This window comes from Trachypithecus francoisi, unplaced genomic scaffold (assembly GCF_009764315.1).
Source record: "Trachypithecus francoisi isolate TF-2019V2 unplaced genomic scaffold, Tfra_2.0 Lachesis_group3, whole genome shotgun sequence".
NCBI classification, from domain to species: Eukaryota; Metazoa; Chordata; class Mammalia; order Primates; family Cercopithecidae; genus Trachypithecus; species Trachypithecus francoisi.
The window spans coordinates 117,197,953-117,224,432 of NW_022681468.1; the positions used below are offsets into that span (position 1 = coordinate 117,197,953).

Sequence of the window (26,480 nt, forward strand, 5' to 3'; positions counted from 1 at the left end):
CTAATGAATTAATTTATTAAATATTCTTTCTGAAAACATTTCTTAGTCCTTGCTTTAAAGAACCACAACTTTAATTCGTGCTGCATGTTTATAAACTTTACTAATTGCAGAACTAGCCTATTTCACAGGTGAGAAGGATCAGTATACATGGATAATAATTTTTTTTAGAAAAATTTTAATTGTATTACTATTATGTAACCAAGTAATTTTGGAGTTTAGATTTAACATTTTGGGAGAAAAAAACACGGCATTTAAATTTATAGATTCTGATACATTTTAACAGAAAAAATTCAAGTTGTTTTGCCATTCTTAAGAAGCTCCCCCTTTTCCTTTTTCACGTACTACACCAAATGACCATGCCTCCTTGGAAAGCAGGTAGGGGACTGCAAACACATACTGCAAATAGAAGAGATAATCTGTTCTGAGCTTACAGTGAAGCTGTGAACTGATCTGCTACTTTTCAGAGGTAGTCTAAGTAATACTTAAGAATTTGGGCGCCGAGAGTAGTGGCTCACGCCTATAATTCAACACTTTTAGAAGCTGAGGTGGGAGAATTGCTTGAGACTAGGAGTTTGAGACTAGCCTGAGCAACAAGGCGATACCCTATCTCTCCAAAAATTTAAGCCAGGTATAGTGATACACGCCTGTAGTTCCAGCTACTCAGGAGGCTGAGGCAGGCAGATTGCTTGAGCCCAGGAGGTTGAGGCTACAGCGAGACAAGATCACACCGTTACACTGCAGCCTGGGTGACACAGCAAGACTCTTATTTCAAAAAAAAAAAAAAAAGGATTTGCGCTCTGAAGCAGAATGACCTAACATGAATATTGGCTGGTTTATTTTCCAGTATCATTTATTTTAGGGGTTAATAATGGTCTTTAAGTTTTGTGAGTCTTAAAGTTGTGCATGTAAAGAACTTGGCTTTATTCCTCACCCTCCTCGGCCAGTTTGGTGTAAGGTCTCTGCATACTGCACAACTTTATCTGCATATATTTTTTCGTTTAAAAAGCACTTCACATCTGGCCAGATGCGATTGGTCACGCTTGTAATCCCAGCACTTTGGGAAGCCTAGGTGGGTGGATCACTTGAGGTCAGGAGTTTGAGACCAGCCTAGCCAACATGGTGAAACCTTATCTCTACCAAAAAACAAACAAAAAAAAATTAGCAGGGCGTAGTGATACGTGCCTGTAGTCCCAGCTACTCAGGAGGCTGAGGTGAGAGAATCACTTGATCCCAGGAGGCATAGGTTGCAGTGAGCCAAGATCATACCACTACACTCCAGCCTGGGTGACAGAGTGAGACCCTGTCTCAAAAAAATTTTTAAAAAGCACTTAACATCTTTCTTTCTTTTCTTTTCTTTTTTTCTTCCTTCCCTCCTTCCTTCCCTCCCTCCCTCCCTTCCTCCTTCCCGTCTTCCTTCCTTCCTCCTTCCTTCCTTCCTTCCTTCTTCCTTCCTTCCTCTTTCCTTCTTTCCTTCCCTCCCTCCCTCCCTCCCTCCTTCCTTCCTTCTTCCTTCCTTCCTTCCTTCCTTCCTTTCTATTTTTTTTTTTGTTTGTTTTTTGAGATGGAGTCTCACTTTGTCATTCAGGCTGGAGCACAGTGGCACGGTATCAGCTCACTGCAACCTCCATCTCCCAGGTTCAAGCGATTCTCCTGCCTCACCCTCCTGAGTAGCTGGGATTACAGGCCCCCGGCACCACGTCCAGCTAATTTTTGTATTTTTAGTAGAGAGAGGTTTTTACTGTGTTGGCCAGGCTGATCTTGAACTCCTAACCTCAGGTGATCTGCTCGCCTCAGCCTCCCAAAGTTCTGGGATTATAGGCATGAGCCACTGTGCCCAGCCACTTGTCTCTATTTCTTAAAATGGTACTTAAGAAATCATACATTTTTATAACTACCAATGTAGACTGCAGGACATAAACTGGAACAATTGACTTTGAAGGTTAGTAAAGACGCTGGAGATCACTTAAGAAAAAAGGAGATAAATAACAGGCTTGGTTGGAATTCCAGCTACACTATTAACAAGCTTCACCACCATAGGAGCAGTTGGCTTAAATTCTGAGCCAATGCTGCTGCTTGTGTGAAAGGCAATCATAACTACCACCAGAGGTTTTATAAGAATCAAATATAATATGGAACTGGGCAGTGTCTCATGCCTGTAATCCCAGCACTTTGCAAGGCTGAGCTAGGCAGATTGCTTGAGCCCAAGAGTTTAAGACCAGCCTGGGCAACATGGCAAAACACTGTCCCTCCAAAAAAATATAAAGATCAGATGAATGCTGTGGTGTACACCTGTAGTCCCAGCTATTCCTCAGGAGGGTTAGGTGAACCACTTGAGCCCAGGAGGCGGAGGTTGCAGTGAGCTGGGATTGTGCCACTGCACTCCAACCTGTGCAACAGAGCGAGACTCCATCTCAAAGAAAAAAGAAAAAGAGACAAGATAGTATGATTTCTTAAGTACCATTTTAAGAAATAGAGACATAGAAGAAAATATCTAATTTGACTCTTCTCTTTCTCTCCCTCACACCCACACTGATTGCCTGCTGCATGCTAGGTTTATCCCTAGGCATTTGTAAATGAGATAGTGTGTCACCTCATAGAAAGAGCAAGGTCTGATAGCATGAAAGAGCATTCGGGTATGTTTGTTGGGGGAATGTAGTGGCATGTTATCAAGTACAAACAAGAACTTATACGGAGCTGACAGAAGGATTGCCTATGTTCTTTCAGTGGAAGGGGTTGTAACAGTTGTTTGTTGGTTCCTTGCCTTATCCTTGGAACGAACCTTACCATTTCCTTGAACTCTGGCTAACCAGTATTTGGATGCTGGGGCCTGAAGGCTTTGTCCAGAACCCTGGAAGGCCTTGGCATTTGTAGGGCCCTCTAGAAGTGACTTGGGAATTAACAGCTGCCTGCTCCCTCTCCAGAAGTCCTCAAACAGTGACCGATGAGAAATGAGATGGTATATAAATACAGTCACTCCTTCACCTTTCTAGTTTTTATATTGTTTCCCAGAGATAACCTTGGGATTAAACTCCATTACGCACTCACAAGTGACTTGGGAATTAACAGCTGCCTGCCCCCTCTCCAGAAGTCCTCAAACAATGACTGATGAGAGATGAGATGGTATATAAATACAGTAGCTCCCTCACCTCTGTAGGTTTTAGATTGTTTCCCAGAGATAATCTTGGGATTCAGCTCCATTTAACTACTTTCATAGTAGTTACCACAGACTGTTTAGTCTGTCTTCTCTTTTACTTTCTCACTTTCTCTGTGACTTGTATTTGACTCTTGATCTGTCTCAAGATCTGCCTCCCAGGGAGCCCAGATTAAGATAAAGTCATTTATGTTCTGGGAGATTTAATTTATCCTTAGTTTTTCTTCTACAGTTGTCATCAGAGAAACAGAGAAGGGAATTAATACACATTTTTTTAAAACTATGATTTTGATATTCACTGAGACCACTTTGGGTTTCTAAGAACATTTGATTAAGGATGAGAGCAAATACAAATATATTTCAGTGTACTTTCCACTATTTTATATACATTAACTGTTCCATTCACTTTCAGGGCAGATTAGAACACTGTTAGTTATTATTGACACATGTGGAAGCATAGATTCCCCCTGCCTTGCCACTTGTGATAGGAAAATATTTGTTAAATCATCAGGCAAATGAACGATTTGTGTTTTGAAAGTAGGGGGAAGAGTAGTAAGAGAGCTTACTCACTATAGGTAAAAGAAGAATGCATTTAAAAATTTATCTCAGGGCTGGGTATGGTGGCTCACTCCTGTAATCCCAGCACTTTGGGAGGCTGAGGTGGGTGGATCACGTGAGGTCAGGAGTTTGAGACCAGCTTGGCCAATGTGGTAAAACCCTCTCTCTACTAAAAAGTATAAGAAAATTAGCCTGGCACGGTGGCACACACCTGTAATCCCAGTTACTTGAGAAGCTGAGGCGGGGGAATTGCTTGAACCAGTGAGGCAGGGGTTGCACTGCGCAGACATCGCGTCATTGCACTCCAGCTGGGCAACAAGTGCGAGACTCCATCTCAAAAAAAAAAAAATTATTTTAATGAGTAGGACATTGGCGTGTCAGTAGAATGTCTTAAAACTGCTTATCAAAAACTTTATAGTCATAAAATTAAATGCATGGATTCTCTGAAAGAACTTGTAGTGAATTTAAATTTTTAAACTGTGCATGTGCAGCTTTCCATGTAGAGAATAAAAATATTGTTAAGAGCATTTCAAAACTTAATTTTAAACTTCAGATATTTGTTGACTAATGCTTACAGTGCCTAAAACAGATTTTTTTGTACATGGTAAATACTTGATGCTTTTTATATAATAAATGAGCACTTTATTTCTGAAAAAGGAATGTTTCATTCAATTCAATATATGTTATTTGGTAATTCAATGACTATGTATTTACCTAAATAATGACTTGTTTTTGGCACTGACTTCGCACTGGGGATCTGCAGTTAATAAGACAATTAACTGTTCATATACTTCACTGAGTACATGAGAGAATATTCCCTAGGAAGATAGACATTAAAAATGTAAATGCAAATGTGAGGAGGTTTTTGAAAGTGCAAGGGACTGTGACAACATACAGTAAAGGGATTTATGACTCATTTATTGTTTTGAAGATTTAGAGTATATCTACTACTGTTTGACTATTTTAGGAACTGAAATGCAAGGGTTATGCTTAAAAAGTAGTATTTTTTAATCTGGTATTCCACAGCATTTTTTTTTTTTTTCTTGTGATGGTGTTATGCTGTGTTGCCCAGGCTGGTCTCAAACACTTTAGCTCGAGCAATCCTCCTACCTCAACCTTCCAAGTAGCTGGGATTACAGGCGTGTGTGACTATTCACAACTATTTTTACTGACTCATATGACGTGTTTTCTGAGGGTTTTTATACTTTCACATATACTTCTTTCCTTGTTTGATTACCATGTTGTCTATTATTTCATTAGGAACTAATTACATATATGAAATATATAAATAATTATATATGTATATATCTAGTGTAGATGTAACAGGCTGGGCTCAGTGGCTCACGCCTGTAATTCTAGCACTTTTGGAGGCCTAGGTGGGTGGATTGCTTGGGTCTAGGAGTTCAAGACTGGCCTGGGCAACGTGGTGAAACCCTGTCTCTATTAAAAATACAAAAAAACTAGCCGGTCATGGTAGGACTAGCTGGGTAGTTCCAGTTGCTTGGGAGGCTGAGGTAGGAGAATCACCTGAGCCCGGATTTCGAAGCTGCAGTGAGCCAAGATCATGCCACTGTACTCCAGCCTGAGCAACAGGAATGAGACCCTATCTCAAAAGAAAAAAATATATATATATATCTATATAGATCTATGTAGATCCATATAAATATAGATTAGATATATGTAGCAAACTTCTTTATATTATATAAATCTAGGCTTCACTCTTCAACTAAATTATTGCCTCTTCTAAAATTTATTTTTGTGTCACTAATATCTAGTTCAGTGCCTTACACAGAGTAGGCACTTGTTAAATGTTTGTTGAATAAATAATATTTGCTGGTGGAATTGAGCACTCTTAAATGCTTTGAATTTCTGAAACTGTTTAGAACCACTCAAAATTAAACTTGGTGTCAGCATACTTACTAAGTACAGCTAGCTCTTTATCTTAAGTTAACTTTTGAGATCCTAATCTTTGTGATTGTGAAAGGGAGAACAAAAGTAAACTTATTGGCATTTTAGTAGGTATGTGTTTAGTTTGCATACCTATAGTAAGATAAGAGGTCTAATGAATTTGACTAGGTCTAACTATTCTGCCAGCTCTAATTTGCATTTATACATACAGGTACTTATCCTAAATAACCATATTTCTGAATGGCCCACATAATTTTAAAATATATAATCTTGATTTTTAAACTTTTATTTTGAATAAGCAGGATTGTTTCATGGTGGAAGGAGAAGATTTGAGACATGACTTTGAGCGCCTACAACTTGCCATGGAAATGGTAGGATTTCTTCCCAAGACACGAAGACAGTGAGTTTACTTGTTGTATTTTTATACCTCCGATAGAGAACACATGATATGTCTTCGACAGATTTCTCCTGTTGGTCTTTTTAAATAGTTTTCTAAGTGGTATTTCTCATCTAGTACCTCATCCATCTTGAGCATTATTTCTAATTCCTTTTTTGGTCATAAATTCTTTTGAGAATCTAATGAAAGCTGACACTGTTGTTGTAAAATGTACATCTTTAACAATTTGCATATAAATGCAGGAATTTATGGTGCCCCTGAAGCCTATCCATAGATGTTACTCAAAACTTTTGCTTTGTAACACTATTTTTATAGCTCTTCATTTTTTGTATATCAGTGATCTCTAATCTTATTAAATTATGCATACTTATCAGATGCATAGTATTAATTTTCAGTGTATTTCCTCTGTATAGTTTATATCTGTACCATTCTAATACGTTTTTAAATTGTAAATCTAAACAAATTAAAAATATAAAAAGGTTGAGATAAAGATGAGATAAATTATATTTGAAACAAATTATTTAAAATAAAGACTCAACCTTGGCTCTCACCAGAAAAAAATAGTTACTTATAACTTTTTTGAGGGGGAGAGTTGTGTTGATTAGTATATCAGATCTGATTATATTGTTAAAAAATTTTTTTTTTTTTTTTTGAGACAGGGTCTCACTCTGTCACCCAGGCTGGAGTGCTCACTGCAGCCTCAACCTCCCCAGGCTCAGATGATTCTCCCACCTCAACTTCCCAAGAAGTTGGGACTGCAGACTTATACCATCACACTTAGCTAATTTTGTATTTTTTTTTGCCTTGTTGCCTATGCTGATCTTGCATTCCTGGGCTCAAGTGATCTGCCTTTCTCAACCTCTCAAAGTGCTAGGATTACCAGCAGGAGCCACTGCACCGGACTTCTGTTATTAATTTTTAACCTCATGATTGATGACCCTATACTGAGAGTAGGAGAAAATCACTTCTGCTGTTTTCTTACTTGCTTGCGATTACATCATTGGTATGACTCTTTAATTAGCAGGCTATTTGCTAGAATTTTTTTATGAGAAGTCAATTAAAATCAAATAATACAGTATGTAAGTTGGCATACCAACTCAATTGGTGACAATAAACTACAGTTCACTGAAAATTAGTGAATTTCTATTAAAAATAATATTTAAAAGAGGCTCATGAATTTGTTTTTGTCTTTTGACTTCCATTAGTTATGTTTCAGTTGATAGTTTATTCTTTAATCCAGAATAACATTATGCATTATTTTTTTAATAGACTGGTATTTCCTGTGAGTCATGTGAATGATTCAAAGATTTTAAAACTTTAAATTATTTGAAAAATTAGATTTATAAGTTAGATGGTGATTCAGTACCTCTCAAATGTTGCTAAGGTAATATCTCAGGTTCCTAAAGCAATATCTTTGTTTTAGTTGGAATAGTTCGTAATTTTAGGAAAACATAGTGTTAAATTTTCGTAAGCCAAATTTTGTAAGCCATATTTATTCTAAGAAAATAACTGCATGTGACACAAAGCTGTATGTATAAGGAGACTGAGGAAGAGTTTTTCAGTGGAGTGTTTAGCTGTGTTAAATGCCTCTGAGATGTCAGATAAGTTAAGAACATAATATACTGTTCTTAGCTACATAGAGATCCTTGGTAACCTAAGATTCCTGAATTAACAGGAGTTGATGGGATATATAGCGTAAGTGGAGAGATTAGTTGTTGATTGGAGGGCACATGCTCTTCTGACTCAGGAGGGAAATTTAGAATGGAGGGTCCATATGAAGTTGTTTCACAGTAGAGGTTAATATACCCCACATTGCTTCATACTTAAAACACACACACACACCACACACACACACACCCACACACACACACCCACACACACACACACACACACAAACCCACAAAAATCCGTTTACCCCAAACACCGTAATATGGTATAGGAAAGCATTTTAACAACATAACTAATAATAAAAAATCAGCTAGGATACTTGATTAAAAAAAATACAGATTCAAGGCCTTTCCTTTGGCAATTCTGATTCAGTGTATCTGAAACAGTATAGGAAAAAAGCATTCCAGATAGGATAAATAGCATTTAGAAAGGCATGGCCTTTTAAAACACTGTGACAAATTCAAGCAATAGCAGAAGTCCCTTTGAAATAACTATATAAGAAGTGGTATAATACTTAAGGCCATGAAAAGCATTTTAAACAGTATGTAATACATAGTAAACCCTCAGTAAATTTTAGTAATTATTCCCATATTACTTATTTTCCAGAGACTAGGTACTTCATTATTTGTACTGGTTAGTTTGCTTAACTAGAATTTTAGAATGAAACGATCTTTGGGAATGGATACAACTAAGCTACAATTTGTGTTTTGTTTTCCCAGGATTTTCTCTCTTCTCTCAGCCATACTACATTTGGGTAATATCTGTTACAAAAAGAAGACATACCGGGATGACTCTATTGATATCTGTAATCCTGAAGTTCTGCCTATTGTCTCAGAATTATTAGAGGTGAGTGATTACATTCTGTTGTCATTTCAAATACTTTGTAACTTTTTATTTTTTATTTTGTGTATTTCGTAGGTGTAAATGGGTTAATGCTTTCTATTAATAATGTTTTTATTAGGCACTATTTTTAAATAGCAGTTCCAAAAGATGGAATTTTTCCTGATACCTGCCTCAGTTTGCTATTGAGTGAGGCAGAATCTTTAGAAAATTTGTGTTTTCTCCTGTGCCTCCACTTGCTCCAGACATCCATAGTCCCTAAATTTGCTGGATAGGATGAATATTTCCACGCTAGACTGTATAATGTTCTGGGGCTATGCTAATTTTTCTCTTTTCATATTTCAGATTTCTTCTCATACTAAGATTTTGATTACATTATTTTGTTTCAAGATGGGGTTATCTGGGTGGGTGGAGAAAAAAGGATACTACTTTTTTTTTTTCCTTATGGGTTGAATAGGACCTAAAGGTTCTCATCTCCTGCCATGCTGCTTCTTACATCAAGGGCCTTTATTACCTGATTCTTTCTTTCTGGAGTGATGATTTATCATGTTTTCTTAGCTAACTTCTCTCTTGCCTACCTCCTTCTCATCTTGCCAGATTTATCCCATCAGATGGGGTGTCATTTCTTACAGGCCCTATTGTCTGGCATAGCAAGGAAATATATGTATGTATATACTAACCTGTGTATATACGCATATCTTTACATATTTTAATATGTAATCATCTGTATCTATATAAAGGTAAGCATGAGTTCATGATGATGTCTCCAACTGTAATCCATCTCCACGTGGATCATTCTGGCCCTCTTCCCTTGCTTATCTGTGAACTCCTGCTTCAACAATGAGAAAGCTGTCTTCTATCCTCTGCCATCCATTTACTTATTTGTTTAATTCCAGTGTACATGTGTAGTGGTATCAAAATTGTTAACCTATACCCCCCTGGGAAATGACTTTTTCAACTAGAATACAGTGCTTATGCGCAATTCCTTTTGCCTTTAATCCTACAGACTTCACTCATTTCCAAAATTACTTAGAACAGCACCTTTTCCTTCCACCCCATTTGTTGAGGTTTCATATACTTGTCATGCATGCTGTTTTCTTGTCATAGTCTACATTCCTTCGTGGAATCCCCCAATCTCGTAAATAATTTTTGATATTTGCATACGTTAAGTTCCACTCTTCTAGCCAAAAGTGGTGGCACATGCCTGTAGTCCTAGCTACTTGCGAGGCTGAGGTGGGGGGATCACTTGAGCCCAGGAGTTCAAGGCTGCAGTGAGCTACGACTGCAACATTGCATTCCAGCCTGGGTGACAGATTGAGACCCTGTCTCTTAAAAAAAAATGTAATAATAAAACTTGATTATCTATATTAAAAAAAAAAAAAAAGTTCCACTCTTCATGCTATTTGGTTTTTGACAGATGCAAGAAGTCATGTGTCCACTATTATAGTATCATACAGAATAGTTTCACTGCCATAAAAATCCCCTGTGCTTTACCTGTTCAATCCCTCCCCCTAAACTGCTGGCAACCACTGACCTTTTTTACTAGATATATAGATTTGCCCTTTCCAGGATGTAATATAATTGAATCATACAATATGTAGATTTTTCAGACTGCTTTGTTTTACTTAGTAATATGCACTTAAGATTTATTTATGTCTGGCTGGGTGTGGTGGCTCATGCCTGCAATCCCAGCACATTGAGAGGCTGAGGCAGGTGAGTTGCTTGAACCCTAGGAGTTCAAGACCAGCCTGGGCAACATAGGGAGACCCCATCTCTACTAAAAACAGCAAGAAAACAAAAAAAAACACAAAAATTAGCTGGGCGTGGTGACATGTACCTGTATACCCAGCTGCTTGGTAGGCTGAGGTGGGAGGCTTGAACTCCAGAGGTGGAGGTTGCAGTGAGCTTAGACTGCGCCACTACACTCCAGCCTGGGTAACAGAGCGAGACCCCGTCTCAAGAAACAAAAAAAAAAGATTCGTTCATGTCTTTCTGTGGCTTGATAGCTTATTTCTTTTTATCATGGGGTAATAATATTCCATTGTATAGATATACTATAGTTTATTCATTTATCTGTTGAAGGACATTTTGGTTGTTTCCAGTTTTTGGTAGTTATGAATAGCTTGTTTTTTGAAAAAAAATTATTCATCTTCCAAATCTTGGTTCCTAGGCCGCTTCATGTGGTTTAACCTTAAGTGGTCTAAACTGACTCCCTAAATACAGAGCATTTATTTTTGCTTAGCATAGTTTAGTTTTATAGCATAAAGTTAATTGTTTATTAGTTCGTGTCTGTTATAAGGTTTCAGTGCTCTTTGAGAGCAATGGATACCTCTTTCTTATTTGTCTAACCACCCAGTGTTTATTTTTTCTGTGTATTGGGCATTGCTTATTAACTTCAGTGGAATGATAACCTAGCAGAGGAAGAGGCAAGAGAAGGGAGTACTGTGAATTGGAACTAGACTTACTGGAAAGAAATTCTACCAGGAGATGGAGTATGGTATCTGAAGGTTGTAATTTTGAAGATCATAAAGGCCAGAGAACAGATGGCGTTTTAGTCAGGTATTTCAGGTGACACTTTAGTCAAGCGTTTGGTATTGTGACAGGGCATTGTGGCTAATGGTCTTACTTGTAAGTCTAGGCAGTTCAGCAGAAACCAGGGCTTCTGTTTCTAGTGCATCCTTTCTTCTTTGGTAAGAGACTGGTAAGAGCAATTCAGGCAACTCAAAGAGGAACTCAGGTATGGGTTTAAAAAAAAGAGAGAAATCTAATTCTGAGAAATGGGCTAACCAGTATCAAAGACAATGGTAAATGGCAAATGTGATTTGACAGAAAATCTCACTTTTGAACCCCAGCTTCTTAAATTTCTTCTTGTGTTTAATTTGGATTGGTTCTAGGGCTGAGGTTTAGTATTAAGTAGAAAGAAAATAGCTTCAAAATTCAGAAGCTAAAGAAGACCTCTATCTCGTCTTTAGTTAGTACTTCGAAATTATTTTAGAAAATGATTGCCTCTAGTTGGTTAAGACTGATAATAATAATTGCAATCTTAAGGCTTTGATTGAGATAGAGTACAAAGATAAGCACATTGACTGGTTTATTTAAACATTCAAACTCTTTAGTTGTGATTTAATTTCTCTTCTTCCCATGGTGATTTAATTCAATGGTAAATATAGAAGAACAAATGTTTTTAAAGTAGTGGTTTAATTTTATTTATTTACTTTTCAGTTTTTTTTTGTAGTTACCTGAGGCAATAATGAATGTTTTGAGTCTTTACTAATGCCTATTTGGCATGGATACTTGTGAAAATTACTGAAAAATGAACAAGCTCCAATTGATAAATTGTAGGTAATTGTGGAAGATGTTTTTGTTGTGACATATTAGAACTGTCATCATTACCAAAAACTGTTCAGTTTTTAGCAGGTTTATGTATTTTGAGGGTATTTTAACATCTGTTGAAACAATATAAAGAATAGGGTTTTTTTGTTGTTGTTTTTTTGAGACGGAGTTTCACTGTTGTTGCCCAGGCTGGAGTGCAGTGGCGCAATCTCGGCTCACTGCAACCGCTGCCTCCCGGGTTCAAGCCATTCTCCTGCCTCAGCCTCCCAAGTGGCTGAGATTACAGGCATGCACCACCATGCCTGGCTAATTTTGTATTTTTAGTAGAGATGGGGTTTCACCATGTTGGTCAGACTGGTCTCCAATTCCTGACCTCAGGTGATCTACCCACCTTGGCCTCCCAAAGTGTTGAGATTACAGGCGTGAGCTACTGTGCCTGGCCAAGAATAGGTTTCTAATTAAATATCAGATTTTTAATTAGGTAAATATGAGAAACTTTGTAGAATGGATATTAAACCCATTGCTACTTGTTCTGTATTAATAGTTTTTGAATATTCTAAAAGTAATATATTTAAGAATTTTTAGAAAATTATAGAGGAGCTGATTAAAAAATCATGAATTGGATAATATTTTCTTTAGGATCCTTACCAAATGTTATGCAAGATTAGTATGTTTTGGGGTTGTGTGGTTATGCATAGATCTATGTACAATCTTTGTCAGGTTTTTGTGCTTGTTAAAGAGAACTCAGGAAATGAGTTGAGAGTTTTTGTACCCTTGCTCCTTTTTCTGCATTTAGAAGGATCATTAGCAGAGAATACTATGTTCCTCAAGGGTTTGAGAGAGCTCAACCTTATGAGCAACTGTATTTGATGTCTTTTTATTTGTTCCATGTTAACTAATTTTTTAGGATTTTCAAATCTGGCTTGAGTTGTTTGGATGATCTGTAGTTTTCTAAAAATGATGTATTGGATGATCTGTGATTTTCTAAAAATGATGTTTTGAATGTTTAGAATTTGTTGCTTTTGAGTTCTTTGTAAATAGTCTGTTAATTTCAGTCTTTACAACTTTTTCTCTATAGTATTAGCTATTTGTGTTTCTTAGTTTCTTTTGCCTTGTGTGAGATTTGTCTTTTATGTTTTCTTTTCTTTTTCTTTTTTTTCTTTTTTGAGACGGAGTTTCGCTCTTGTTGCCCAGGCTAGAGAGCAATGGTGCGATCTCAGCTCACCGCGACCTGCATCTCCCAGGTACAGGTGATTCTCCTGTCTCAGCCTCCCAAGTAGCTGGGATTACAGGCGTGCGCCACCACGCCCAGCTAATTTTGTATTTTTAGTAGAAATGGGGTTTCTCCATATTGGTCAGGCTGGTCTCAAACTCCTTACTTCAGGTGATGCGCCTGCCTTGGCCTCTCAATGTGCTGGGATTACAGGCGTGAGCCACCGCACCTAGCCATCTTTCATGTTTTCAAAGAGTTGGCCTTTAGATTGATCAGTTCTAACATTTTACTTGTTACATATTAATTTGTTTTAGGATATTTTCTTCCTTTTTTCCCTGTTATGAAATCTTGCCAGCATACAATATTATATAGAAAACAACGTAATCAACCCATACTCACAGCCCCACTCAAGTAATAAAATATTGCATATAATTGAAGCCCACTGTGTACCTCTGTCTCCACCAGAGTTAACCACTATTATGAATTTGGTGTTTGTCATTCCTATTCTTGTTTCTATATTTTCAGTATAGATAGATGTTTTTATAAAGAATATATAGAGTTGCATGTTTTCAGTCTTTATATAAATGTTATACTGTATGTATTATTCTGAAACTTGGCTTTTTTTCATTCCATAGTATGTTTTTGAGATCTTTCAATTCTGTTTTCTATATTCTAGATTCTTCTTTTTTGTTGTTGTATAAGAGTCTATGGTATGAGGCTGGGCACAGTGGCGCACACCTGTAATCTCAGCACTTTGGGAGGCCGAGGCAGGCGATTGCTTGAGCTTAGGAGTTCAAGACCTGCCTGGGCAACATGATGAAACCCCGTCTCTAATCCCAGCTACTCGGGAGGCTGAGGCAGGAGAATTGCTTGAACCTGGGAGGCGGAGGTTGCAGTGTTCCGAGATTGTGCTATTGCAGTCCAGCCTGGGTAACAAAAGCAAAACTCTGTCTCAAAAAAAAAAAAAAAAAAATAGCTAGGTGTGGTTGCATGTGCCTATAGTCCTGGGCTGGAATGCAGTGGCACGATCATAGCTCACTGTAGCTTTGATCTCCTGGGCTCAAACAATCTTCCCACCTCAGCCTCCTGAGTACTTGGGAATTCAGGCACATGCCCCCATGCCTGGCTGATTTCAAATTTTATTTTTAATAGAGAGAAGGTCTTGCTGTGTTGTCCAACCTGGTCTTTAACTCCTGAGCTCAAGCAGTCCTCCTGCCTTGGGGTTATAGGTGTGTTGGGATTGTAGGTGTGAGCCACTGTACCCGGCCAATATTTACTTTTAATAATTGCAGAAATATACCTCACAATATAGCTTTGGATTTTATTACGTTTTTTTCTTAGCTTTGTTTTGTCATTTTTGTGTAATCTGGTATTATTTTTGTTCCTTAATGTATTTTGAATAAATCTGAAAGGTTGAGGCCTTTTATTTAAATTTGGTTGTTGATTTTTGGCTTTACTCCATTTTGTTATATGCCTCAAATTATTTCCAATTTTTGGAATTTGAGAGTTGATCAGTGAATGCTCTGAAAGCTGTTGTATTTGCTAGGTAATATTTATCCATTCAATATGGTTCAAAGTTGTTCTTTAAAAGATTATTGATCTATCATATGTTGTTAGTGGCAGGGTAATGCCTCTCTCTGTCATTTTGTAACTCAATCTGCATCTTCTCCTTATAATCTTTTTTTTTTTTTTCTTTTGAGATGGAGTCTGACTCTGTTACCTAGCCTGGAGTGCAGTGGTGTGGTCTTGGCTCACTGCAAACTCTGCCTCCTGGTTTCAAGCGATTTTCCTGCCTCAGCCACCCGAGTAGCTATGATTACAGGTGTGCACCACCACGTCCGGCTAATTTTTGTATTTTTGGTCAAGACAGGGTTTCCTATCTTGGCCAGGCTGTTCTCGAACTCCTGACCTCAAGTGATCTGCCCACCTTGGCCTCCTAATGTGCTGGGATTACAGTCGTGAGCTACCATTCACAGCTATTATAATCTAATACTTTTTACCGATAAATTTTTGTATTGCTTACATTTATGAATGTTATGTTTTTATTATGTATGGATACTTTTATAAAATGTCCTTGTTTTACCACTTCATGCCCATCATCATGACAAAATTCTAAGGTCTGGTAACATTAAGTATAGTCAAGGTTTGGAAGAAGTAGGAACTCTCAGTGCTACTGCTGAAAGAGCTTATTGGTAAAAATTATGTATAGGAATTTGGTAGTATTCTGTAAAGCTGAAAATATGTATGCTCTAACCTTCTACTTTTAGGTTTCTTCTTCACAGAAACTTTTGAACTCATGTGCAACAATATTCATTGTGGTTTATTTTGTAATCATACACAATTGTAAATAGTGTAAATGCCTACAAAGAGGAGAATGGATTACATACTGTGGTATATTTATATGCTGCAATGCTGTATAGCAGTTAAGATGAATAAGGTTGATCTAAATTATCAACGTGGTATGTGCCTGTAGTCCCAGCTGCTTGGGAGGCTGAAGCAGGAGGATTGCTTGAGTCTGGGAGGTCGAGGCTGCAGTGAATTGAGATCACACCACTGCACTGCAGCCTGAATGGCAGAATGAAACTCTGTCTCAAAAAATAATAATAAAAAATTATCCATATAGTTAGATCTGAAAAACATATGGGCAATATGATACTTTATAGGTAAACATTAAATTCATTTGACAGTATAGCATAGTGTTTATGAATATATTTAATACATATAAAAGTATAGAAACATGAACTGAGATGATAATGTGAAATTCATGATAGTATTTGCCTCTGGGGAGAGAGTGAGAACAAAGAAAGTGTCAACTTTATCTTAAAAGTTTATCATTCATGAATAAGAAGAAACATCTGAAATATAAGTATTTTTTGGAATATTCCTAGAATTCAAGATTCATGAAGAAGAAATACCTGAAACATAAATTAATATCCTTTGGAATATTTCTGGAATTCAAGAAGTGCTGTCACTTTTTAGTCCTTGCCTCCAGCTTGTGGGATTATGGTTGATCATCTTAAAATGTTTTTTGTACTGTTCTATATTTTCTGTATTCTGCATAGTGAAACATGTTTCTCTGTTATGATCAGAAAGCAAGCTTTAACTTGAAAAAACCCAGTTGTCTTTTGAGTGGGACACTTAAATTTTGGCCAGTATTAAAATTGCCCAGTGTATTGACTGTTTTCTCTGCTATATAATTGCTAATCTCTAATCATTAAGTGTTTCCTCCTATTTGGCTTTTTCAAAAGATAATTCAACACATTGTCATAAATCTTACTTATTGAGTTTACTTTTCTGTTTTATAGGTTAAAGAAGAGATGCTATTTGAAGCATTAGTTACAAGGAAGACGGTGACAGTAGGAGAAAAGCTTATTTTGCCATACAAGTTGGCAGAGGTATGATGAATTTTCTATGAAATGAAAGCATTCTGGTCATTGTTAGAAGTTTAGGTTTGAAGTTTGGGTTTTCTCTTAACAGCATGAAAATGACAAGAGCAAAAAGTTTTGATTGAAATATTTTCTAGGCCTTTAAATTTGATTGTGAATTTTCCATTGATTTAGAAACTTAAATTTGGATGTGATTGTGAGAAATAGGCTTGCATTTTTCTCCAAGGATCTTAACTTCTTCATCATTTCTAACTTTCATATTACTAATGTGGGGTAGATAGATGATAGATAGAATTATAAATGAGCAGTATTTGACCCAATTAATTATTATTCTTGAGACAGTTTCTTCTAGCACATCATACTTTTTTGGTTAACTTTTTCATTGTTGGCTACTTGTTTGCAGTTCTTTCTGCTTGTCTTTTCTTTTTTCTTGATCTCTTAAAGGTGGAGTACCCTAGGACACAGTCTTTGTTTCTTCTTCTCTATATTCTTCATTGAGGTTATCTTACCCAGTCCCATCACTTTAAATATCATCTGTATACTGAGGCTTCTAGGTGATATTTGTTGCTACTATTATACCACTCAGATCTGTAGGGGTAGGAAAATTATTGAAAAGCCACTGCTTTATGGAGTAATTTTATGAAAGTGATGACAAATCATATTATGATAATTATAGAAGTTGGACAGGAATATGAAATTAGAAGATTAGAAGGCAGAGGTGAGGAAATTGTGATTGAATTCTAGAGAATGTTTTTTAAGCTTGACATTGATCCATTTGTCTCATCTTCTATGTCTCCAAGTCCACATATCTTCTTAGGTCATATTATAGTCTTCCACTTTGAGAGCTTCTTTCTAAACAATAAGAAAGCCAAATCTTTAAGAGTTTTATATTTCTTTTATGTAAAATATTCATTGCTTTTTACATTTTATTTCACTACCTTTTTCTTTTTTTAAAAATTTAACTTTTAAGTTCCGAGGTATATGTGCAGGTTTGTTATATAGGTAAACTTGTGTCATGGGGGTTTGTTGCAGAGATTATTTCGTCACCCAGGTGTTAAGCCTAGTACCCATTAGTTATTTTTCCTGATCCTCTCCCTTCTCCCACTCTTTATCACCCTTTGTATGTCTCCGTGTGTTCTCATCATTTAGCTTCTACTTAGAAGTGTGAACATGCTGTGTTTGGTTTTCTGTTCCTGCGTTAGTTTGCAAGGGATTATGGCTTCCAGCTTCATCCATATTCCTGCAAAGGACATGGTTTTCTTCTTATTTATGGCTGTATTGTATTCCATGGTGTGTAAGTACCACATTTCTTTATCCAGTGTGTCATTGATGAGCATTTACGTTGATTCCATATCTTTGCTCTTGTGAATAGTGCTGCGGTGAGCATATGCTTGCATGTGTCTTTATGATAAAATGATTTCTATTCCTTTGGATATATGCCCAGTAATTGGATTGCTGGGTTGAATAGTAGTTTTGCTTTTAGGTCCTTGAGGAATTGCCACACTGTCTTCCCCGATGGTTGAACTAATTTACACTCCCTCCAACAGTGTATAAATGTTCCTTTTTATCCGCATCCTCAGTAACATCTGTTGTTTTTCAACTTTTTAACAATAGCCATTGTGACTCGTTTCATTGTGGTTTTGATTTGCATTTCTCTAATGACCATACCACCTTTTTCATTACAAAATTGTTTTTAGTATTTATTTTTATTTTTAACTTTACATGTAACCTTCTGAGATTGTTATGTATTTCCAGCTTTGTTTTTGTTTATATTTGTTTGGTGTATTTATTTCTTTTTTTTGAGATGGAGTCTCACACTGTCACCTGGGCTGGGGTGCAGTGATGTGATCTCGGCTCATTGCAACCTCTGCCTCCCAGGTTCAAGTGATTTTCCTGCTTCAGCCTCCCGAGTAGCTGGGATTACAGGCGCCCGCCACCATGCCCAGCTAATTTTTTGTATTTTTAGTAGAGACGGGGTTTCACCATGTTGATCAGACTCGTCTTGAACTCCTGACTGTGTGATCACCTGCCTCGGCCGCCCAAAGTGCTGGGATTACAGGCGTGAGCCACCGCGCCCAGCTGTTATTTCTTTGATAAAAATTTCAGCCCCTTAATATCAGGCGCTGAAATTAAGATGTCCATCGGGGTATAATGTGTCATCTGAGGCTTGAGGTTCTCTTCCAAGTTCACAGGTGGTTGACAGGATTCAGTTCCTTTTGATTCTAGGACTGAGGCACCTAGTTTTCTGTTGTTGTTGGATGTCAGTCAGGGGCCATTCTCAACAATTAGAGGCTGATGTGATTTTTGCCATGTGACCCTGCCTGCAACATGGCAGTTTGCTTCTTCAGGGTCAGCAGGAGAAGCTCTATTTACAGCAGAACTCAAATCCCTTTTGAAGAGCTTTTTTTGATTATGTCAATCCTATCCAGGATGATCTCCCTTTGATTAAAAAATCAATTGGTTTGGGTTTTTATATCTTTAAAATCCCTTCATTTTTATCATGTAACATCAGGTTCATATGGGAGTGGAATCCATTGTATTTACAGTTCTGCCTACACTTATGAGGAGGGAATTATACAGAACTTGTACTCCCCAGGGGATGGGAATCTTTTGGGCTATCTTGGGTTTTGGTCAAACACAGAAGTCAGGAGTGGATGTAGAGAGATGAGTTCAGAGGCTGCAATAGTGAGAATGATATTTGCTTTGTAGAATGGTGACATATTGATAGGGAGAAATGTATGGATTTAAAAGAAAAAAAATTGATGACTAAATCAATAGGACCTGGTAATGACTTGAATAATGGGAAGCAAGGCAAACAAAGGAGGTATCAAGGATGAGTCCTACATTTCTGGTTTACACACCTGTAAGAATATTGGTACCCTTCAGTGAGATAGGAAACACTAAATGAGGTCTTGTTTGGGTGGGAAAATATTACTTGGTATTTAGGTTTGCTGCGTTTCAGAGAAAAGGGTTGAAAGTATAAAATTTGGAGTACAAAGTAAATAAATAGGTATTGTATTGGCATATCTGGATTCTATAATTATGGTATTTTATAAAAATACCATAATTTATTTTACACATGATGTAAACCGTAGTGTAGTTAGACTTTAGTTTTTATCTTTGTCTGAAGGTCTGTCTTTTAAATTCAGCTCATTCATAAAATTTATTGTGATGATGTTTATATGCTTATTCTGTGTCTTATATTTGTTGATTTAGTTTTCAAATATTGTACTTTTCCTGAATTTTATCAGATTATCTTCATTTTTCTTTTCTTTCTGGGGGAAAAATACAGTGGTATTCTATTATATTTTCATTCTACCATTGGTTTTCTTGATAGTTGGTTCACCTTATGCTCAGATTCCATATCCAAGGATTCAACCATTTGCAGATTAAAAATATTCTAAAACTCCACAACAATAAAAAATAATACAGGTTTCTGGTGTTGAAGATAGAGAATTTGATACCAATCTTCTCTCTGCTATGTAGGCAGTTATTTTTTGGTCTAGGAACTGGAAGCTTCTTTTTCCTTCAGTATTCAGAAATTAATTCATCACCTGTGTGGTAGGTTGTAGTATTACCTTCTTTTTACAGATGTATAAGCAGTAGCCTAAGAGGTTAAGTAACTTAGTCATGATTATGCAGCTAGAATAAGTAGAAAAACTAGAATTGAAAGATAGTCTAGTTCTTAATCATTACTCTCTATTTTCTTTATACTTCAAAACATAGTTATAAATATATACCTGAATATACAAGCTTCAAAATAAACCCCTAGATAATAAATATGTAAATTGCTAGGATTTATATTCTTCTAAGTGCCAAGACTCAATTCTGTAAGACATGTGCCCCACCCTACTCCCCCCCCTTTTTTTTGTAAATTTATGCTTTCTAAATGGTGAAATTCTTGTTTTTTTAAGAACAATTTCAGACTTACAAGAAAATAGAGCAGATAGTATAGAGAATTGTCGTAAACTTGGAAAGCTTAGAGTGAGGAAAAAATAAATTTTGTAACTACATAATGAAGGAATTGTTTCTGTCCTCAAGGATGGAGTAATTCTAGAAGTTTCTATGGGTGACAAGCTGAAGACAGCTATCAGTGTAATTGTGGTTGTATTAGTGTATGTTTTAAGAGGGTGATTTGGATCCCGCAGAAATTAATGGCTGTTTGCTAACAGATTTATTCCTCTGCCTAGAATACTCTTACCCACTTTAACTGGCAAAGTCATTTGTTTGTAAACTTCCAATTAAACCTTCTTTCCCAGGGGGAATATATATCCCAATTTTTAGTAAACATGTTTTGAACTGAGTGACCTACATTTTGTTTCTCTTATCTTTAATGGCAGTTTTGGCCTAGATTCTCTGAGTGGGACTAATTGAATGAGTACATATGGAAAACTTCAATTGACTGGGTGCGGTGGCTCATGCCTGTAATCTCAGCACTTTGGGTGGCTGAGATGGGTGAATCACCTGAGGTCAGGAGTTCGAGACCAGCCTGACCAACATGGAGAAGCCCCATTTCTACTAAAAATACAAACTTAGCCAGGCATGGTGGCGTATGCCTGTAATCCCAGCTACTTGGGAAGCTAAGGCAGGAGAATCACTTGAACCCAGGAGGCGGAGGCTGTGGTGAGCCAAGATTGCGCCATTGCACTCTAGCCTGGGCAACAAGAGCCAAACTCTGTCTCAAAAACAAACAAACAAACAAAAAACTTAAGTTATAGATTTTGTATTTTGAGAGAAAAATTAGTTTCTAATTCAGAATAGTAAGTTTCTTTCTTGAATGGGAGCAAAAACTTTGTCATGGTATCTTAATCATATCATTGTCAATTCTACATGCACTTGTAATCCTTTTGTTTTTCAGGCTGTGACAGTGAGGAACTCCATGGCTAAGTCTCTATATAGTGCCCTTTTTGACTGGATAGTTTTTCGAATTAATCATGCACTTCTGAATAGTAAAGATTTAGAGCATAATACCAAGGTAATGATATATTAGATTATAATATGTTTTTCCCTGAAAGCTATTTTAGTAAACTGGTTAATATATGAAATTTAAAAACACAGAATTATATAGAGTAATAAGTAAGAAATCACTTTTATTCATTATTTATTACCCTGTTCAGAAGAATTGTTCTGTGTGTCTTTCTAGACCTTTTTTTATTATGTGTTTTTACCTCCCAAACGTGTATATTCAGAGTTGCTTTAAAAAATATAAATAGAATCATGCTCTCTGTATTCTTTCAAACATATATATATATATTTTTTACCTAGAATCTCTTGAAATATTTTCTGTCTCATTATATATCTGGACCTGGCTATTTAAAAAAAGTTTTAATATAAATACATAATAAGATGTGTACCATAAATCCATCCATTAAAAATAGATTATTTTTGTTTTATTGTTATAGACAATGCTGTAACAAATATTCTTTTACTTACCTGTGTATACATTTCTCTAGGATAAAATTATCAAAGTGGGATTGCTGTCTTTGTTTGTTTGTGTGCTTGTTTGAGATGGTATCTCGCTCTCACCCAGGCTGGAGTGCAGTGGCATGGTCTCGCTACAACCTCTGACTTACAGGTTCAGGTGATTCTCCTGCCTCAGCCCCCTGAGTAGCTGGGATTATGGTTGCCCACTATCACACCCAGCTCATTTGTGTATTTTCAGTAGACACAGGGTCTCACCTTGTTGGCCAGGCTGGTCTTGAACTCTTGACCTCAGGCAATTCACCTGCTTCGGTTTCCCAAAGTGCTGGGATTATAGGCGTGAGCCACCATGCCCTGCTGATTGCTGAATTCAAGGATAGATACATTTTAAAAATTGGACACTTTCCAAAAAAGAGTATACATTTCCAGCAGCAGTGTGTGAAAGCACCTGATCCCTTACACCTTTACCCACATTGGATGTTATCAGTATTTACATTCTCTTAATCTGATAAGGGAATGGTCATTTTATTACATTATTTTTAATGATAGATAAAAGTTCATCATCGCCTTATGTTTTCTCTATTTTATTCTCTATATTTTTAAAATATCTTTGTGTTATTTTTGTCTTTTATTTTGTCTTTTTGATACTCCTTTTTATTTTTAATTTAATTTTATTTTTGAGACAGTATCTCACTCTTTTTGCCCAAGCTGGAGTACAATGGTGTGATCTTGGCTCATTGCAACCTCCGTCTCCTGGATTCAAGTGATTCTCCTGCCTCAGCCTCCCAAGTACCTGGGATTACAGGTGCTTGCCACCATGTCTGGCTAATTTTTGTATTTTTAGTCAAGATGGGGTTTCACCATGTTGGCCAGGCTGGTCTCAAAACACCTGACCTCAAGTGACCTGCCCTCCTTGGCCTCCCAAAGTGCTGGGATTACAGGCGTGAGCCACCATGCCTGGCCTACTCCTTTTTAGAAGGCATTTATTGTGGATATTTGTGGAGGCCTATAGTTTGATATATATTGCAATTATTTTCTTAGTTATTTACTTTTTAGATTTATTTATAATATCTGTTTTTGTGATTTTATGTTGTAATTTTTTTGCAGTTAATTCTGTCATTTTTCTTATTTTTAGTTTTGCATTTTGTATATGTATTTTACCTAAAGAGGAAGGCCTCTTCTAGCCCAAGATTGTAAAATATTTATTCTTATATTTTTATAATTATAATTTTTTATGTTTAGACTTTTTCTAACTAGAATTTATTTTTAATATAGCAGATTATAGGTATTTAATCATTTCACATCTAGTTGTATTTTCTGGGCAGCCTTCATGGTCTAGTCCACCTTGTCAGACTGATTAAAAATGTCATCTTTTTAACTTAATCATATTGCCTTAAATGTGAAATTGCTCTTATGTTAATTTTTCATGCTTCAGGTAAACTCACAGTCATAAAAATTAATTTAAATTGTAATCTAATTTATCAAATTGATTTGTTTTCGAAGGGCATTATTTTAACTTTTTTAAGGGCCTAAACTTGGCAGAATTAAACAAAATAGTACAGGCTTTAAAAAAAAATCTTATGGCCGGGCGCAGTGGCTCAAGCCTGTAATCCCAGCACTTTGGGAGGCCGAGACGGGCGGATCACGAGGTCAGGAGATCGAGACCATCCTGGCTAACATGGTGAAACCCCGTCTCTACTAAAAATACAAAAAACTAGCCGGGCGAGGTGGCGGGCGCCTGTAGTCCCAGCTACTCAGGAGGCTGAGGCAGGAGAATGGCGTGAAACCCGGGAGGCGGAGCTTGCAGTGAGCTGAGATCCGGCCACTGCACTCCAGCCCGGGCGACAGAGCAAGACTCCGTCTCAAAAAAAAAAATAAAAATAAAAATAAAAATAAAAATAAAAAAAAATCTTACTATTTATCATTCATTTTATCAGTTTGCCCATTGTATCTCTTAGCACCAGTGGAGAAAAATTATTTTCATTTAACCAAAATGGTCATACAACTGTATTTCTAGAATGGGTTGGGGTCGTGAGAAAAGTGTTTATATGCAGGTATTAGAGCCAAATCCACAGTAAGAAGTTAGCTTATTCCTAGAAGTGAACTAGAAGAATAAGCATTTGTGTTCTGTATTCTACCCAACAGCTGAAAGATTTGAATGTGGTTGACTTTAGGGAGCAGACCTTGATGAGGCAGGGATTGCTGTCTTTCGTTATAATCCTTTTAGCACTATTCAACATTTTAAACCTCATACTTTTTTTTTTTTAAATAAATACTTTTAACTTTATGAAACCATATGTTCTGGCTGAGTGTGGTGGCTCACGCCTATAATCCTAGCACTTTGGGAGGCCGAGGCAGGTGGATCACCTGTACTCAGGAGTTTGATACCAGACTGGCCAACATGGTGAAGCTCGTCTCTACCAAAAATACAAAAAATTAGCCAGGAGTGGTGGTACATGCCTTGGTAAACCCAGCTGCTGGTGAGGCTGAGGCAGGAGAATCGCATGAACCCTGGTGGCAGAGGTTACGGTGAGCTGAGATCACGTCACGGTACTCCAGCCTAGGCGACAGATCGAGACTCCGTCTCAAAAAAAAAAAAGAAACCATACATTCTGACATCTAGTTTCACTCAGTCTTCATGAGGCTTATAAAATATACTAGTTTGGTTCTTAACGAAGAATTCTATTTATTGGAATGTAGAAGTCAAAATAGGAAAAATTGCATCGTCTTCTTGATATAGCCAGGAGTAACCTGACTCTCTTGATCCTTCATTTAAATAACCTTTTGATTTCCCCATACTCTGTTTTTTTCCATTCCCTTTTAGATCTTAGGGGTTTCTGAGGTTTCTTAAGATAACAGGCCATTAACCTTGCTTCACACATTGCTGTAATCTGTAGATTATGTGTATTAACGGTTTGGATGTATTTTTTAATTAGGACAAAAGTAAGATAAAGAGAACTGGAATACTTTTAATTCATGATGTATTTTGAATACTGACTAAACACAATTCCCTGTGCACTGCTTTAGAAGAATTGAGCATTTTGTTACTTATGTTGTAGATATTTTTCATTAAATAAATTTAAACATTACTTTTAATCAAAACTTTCTCTTGTTTTACAGACATTGTCCATTGGTGTTCTTGATATTTTTGGGTTTGAAGATTATGAAAATAACAGCTTTGAACAGTTCTGTATTAATTTTGCTAATGAACGTTTACAGCACTACTTTAATCAGCATATCTTTAAATTGGAACAAGTGAGTACCTAAATATGTATACACTTGTCCCCCCATCACACATATCTTTCAGTCATATTCATAATACGCTTTATTTTTTCACACATTTTATTGATTTACGTAGTATTTCTATTAAATATTGAAACGTGCCTTTACAAACAAGAATAACGATGTAAATTGGCTTGGGAAGAAATACCGTTGCCTCTTTGTATATGTAAACTCAACTGATGGAGTTAGAAATGTGTGATATACAACAGAGTAGTCTGGTAGCTTCAATTGTTTATCATAGTATCAGTTATAATATTTTATTAAAAGAATGGAGAGCACATAATAAGCATTTTAAATCTTGTCTTTCAATACAAATATTGTGGTCCACATATCATTGTAAGCAGATGACAGAGGTTTTATAGTCCCCGAAATAGATTTGCTGGCTGGGCGCGGTGGCTCACAGCGATAATCCCAGCACTTTGGGAGGTCAAGGTGGGTGGATCTCTTCAGCCCAGGAGTTAGAGACCAGCCTGGGCAGCATGGCGAAACCCTGTTTCTACAAAAAATATAAAAATTAACCGGATGGGGTATTGCATGCCAGTAGTCCCAGCTACTCAGGAGACTCAGGTCGGGGGATCACCTGAGCCTGGGAGATGTAGGTTGCAGTGAGCTGTGTTCGAGCCACTGCATGCTAGACTGGGCAACAGAATGAGACTGTCTCAAAAAAAAAAAAAAATTGCTTATATATGCTTATTTGATTGCACCTTTGTTGTTTTTGCAGGGGTGTGTGTTTTTTAGAAATGGGTCTTCTTGCTCTGTCACCCAAGCTGAAGTACAGTGGCTTGATCTTGGCTCACTCTATCGACCTCTGGGGCTCAAACAGTCCCCCCACTTCAGCCACTCAAGAGTTGGGACCACAGGTGCACGTCACCACACCCAGCTAATTTTTGTTTTTATTTTTTATAGAGACAGGGTCACTATGTTGCTCAGACTGGTCTCAAACTCTTAGGCTCAAGCGATCCTCCCCCCTTGACCTCCTAAAGTGCTGGGATTTCAGGCACAAACTACCACGCCTGGCCTTGAATGAACCTTTGAATAAAAAGATGTGTGTGTTTGTTTTGCTTTTATTGCTGGTGTTGATTTTTTTTTCTTTTCTTTTTTTTTTCTTTCACACAGGGGTTTAGAAACAATGGTGTTAATTTTTAATTGCTACCATGGGCTTGGTCACTGTTTGTAATCCTAAGTACAGTCAATCGGTCCTCCTTATCTTTGGGTTTTATATCCAAGCATTCAACCCATGGCTGATACAAAGCTACTGATACAAAGCTACTGATACAAACCTGCAAATACAGAGGGCTGACTGTACTAAGCCATTTTATATTA

At 36.9% G+C, this 26,480-nt stretch overlaps 1 protein-coding gene across 14 annotated transcripts in view; it reads left to right on the forward strand.

The window, feature by feature from the left end:
• MYO9A (myosin IXA) overlaps positions 1 to 26,480 on the forward strand; it is a 321,205-nt gene that overhangs the window by 101,122 nt on the left and 193,603 nt on the right. For all 14 annotated transcript variants that reach the window (XM_033189506.1, XM_033189505.1, XM_033189513.1 and 11 more), the window contains 5 exons: positions 5,920 to 6,017; positions 8,402 to 8,528; positions 16,374 to 16,463; positions 21,313 to 21,429; positions 24,996 to 25,130. In XM_033189506.1, the coding sequence (XP_033045397.1) occupies positions 5,920 to 6,017; positions 8,402 to 8,528; positions 16,374 to 16,463; positions 21,313 to 21,429; positions 24,996 to 25,130 (567 nt within the window). The remainder of the gene's footprint in view (positions 1 to 5,919; positions 6,018 to 8,401; positions 8,529 to 16,373; positions 16,464 to 21,312; positions 21,430 to 24,995; positions 25,131 to 26,480) is intronic.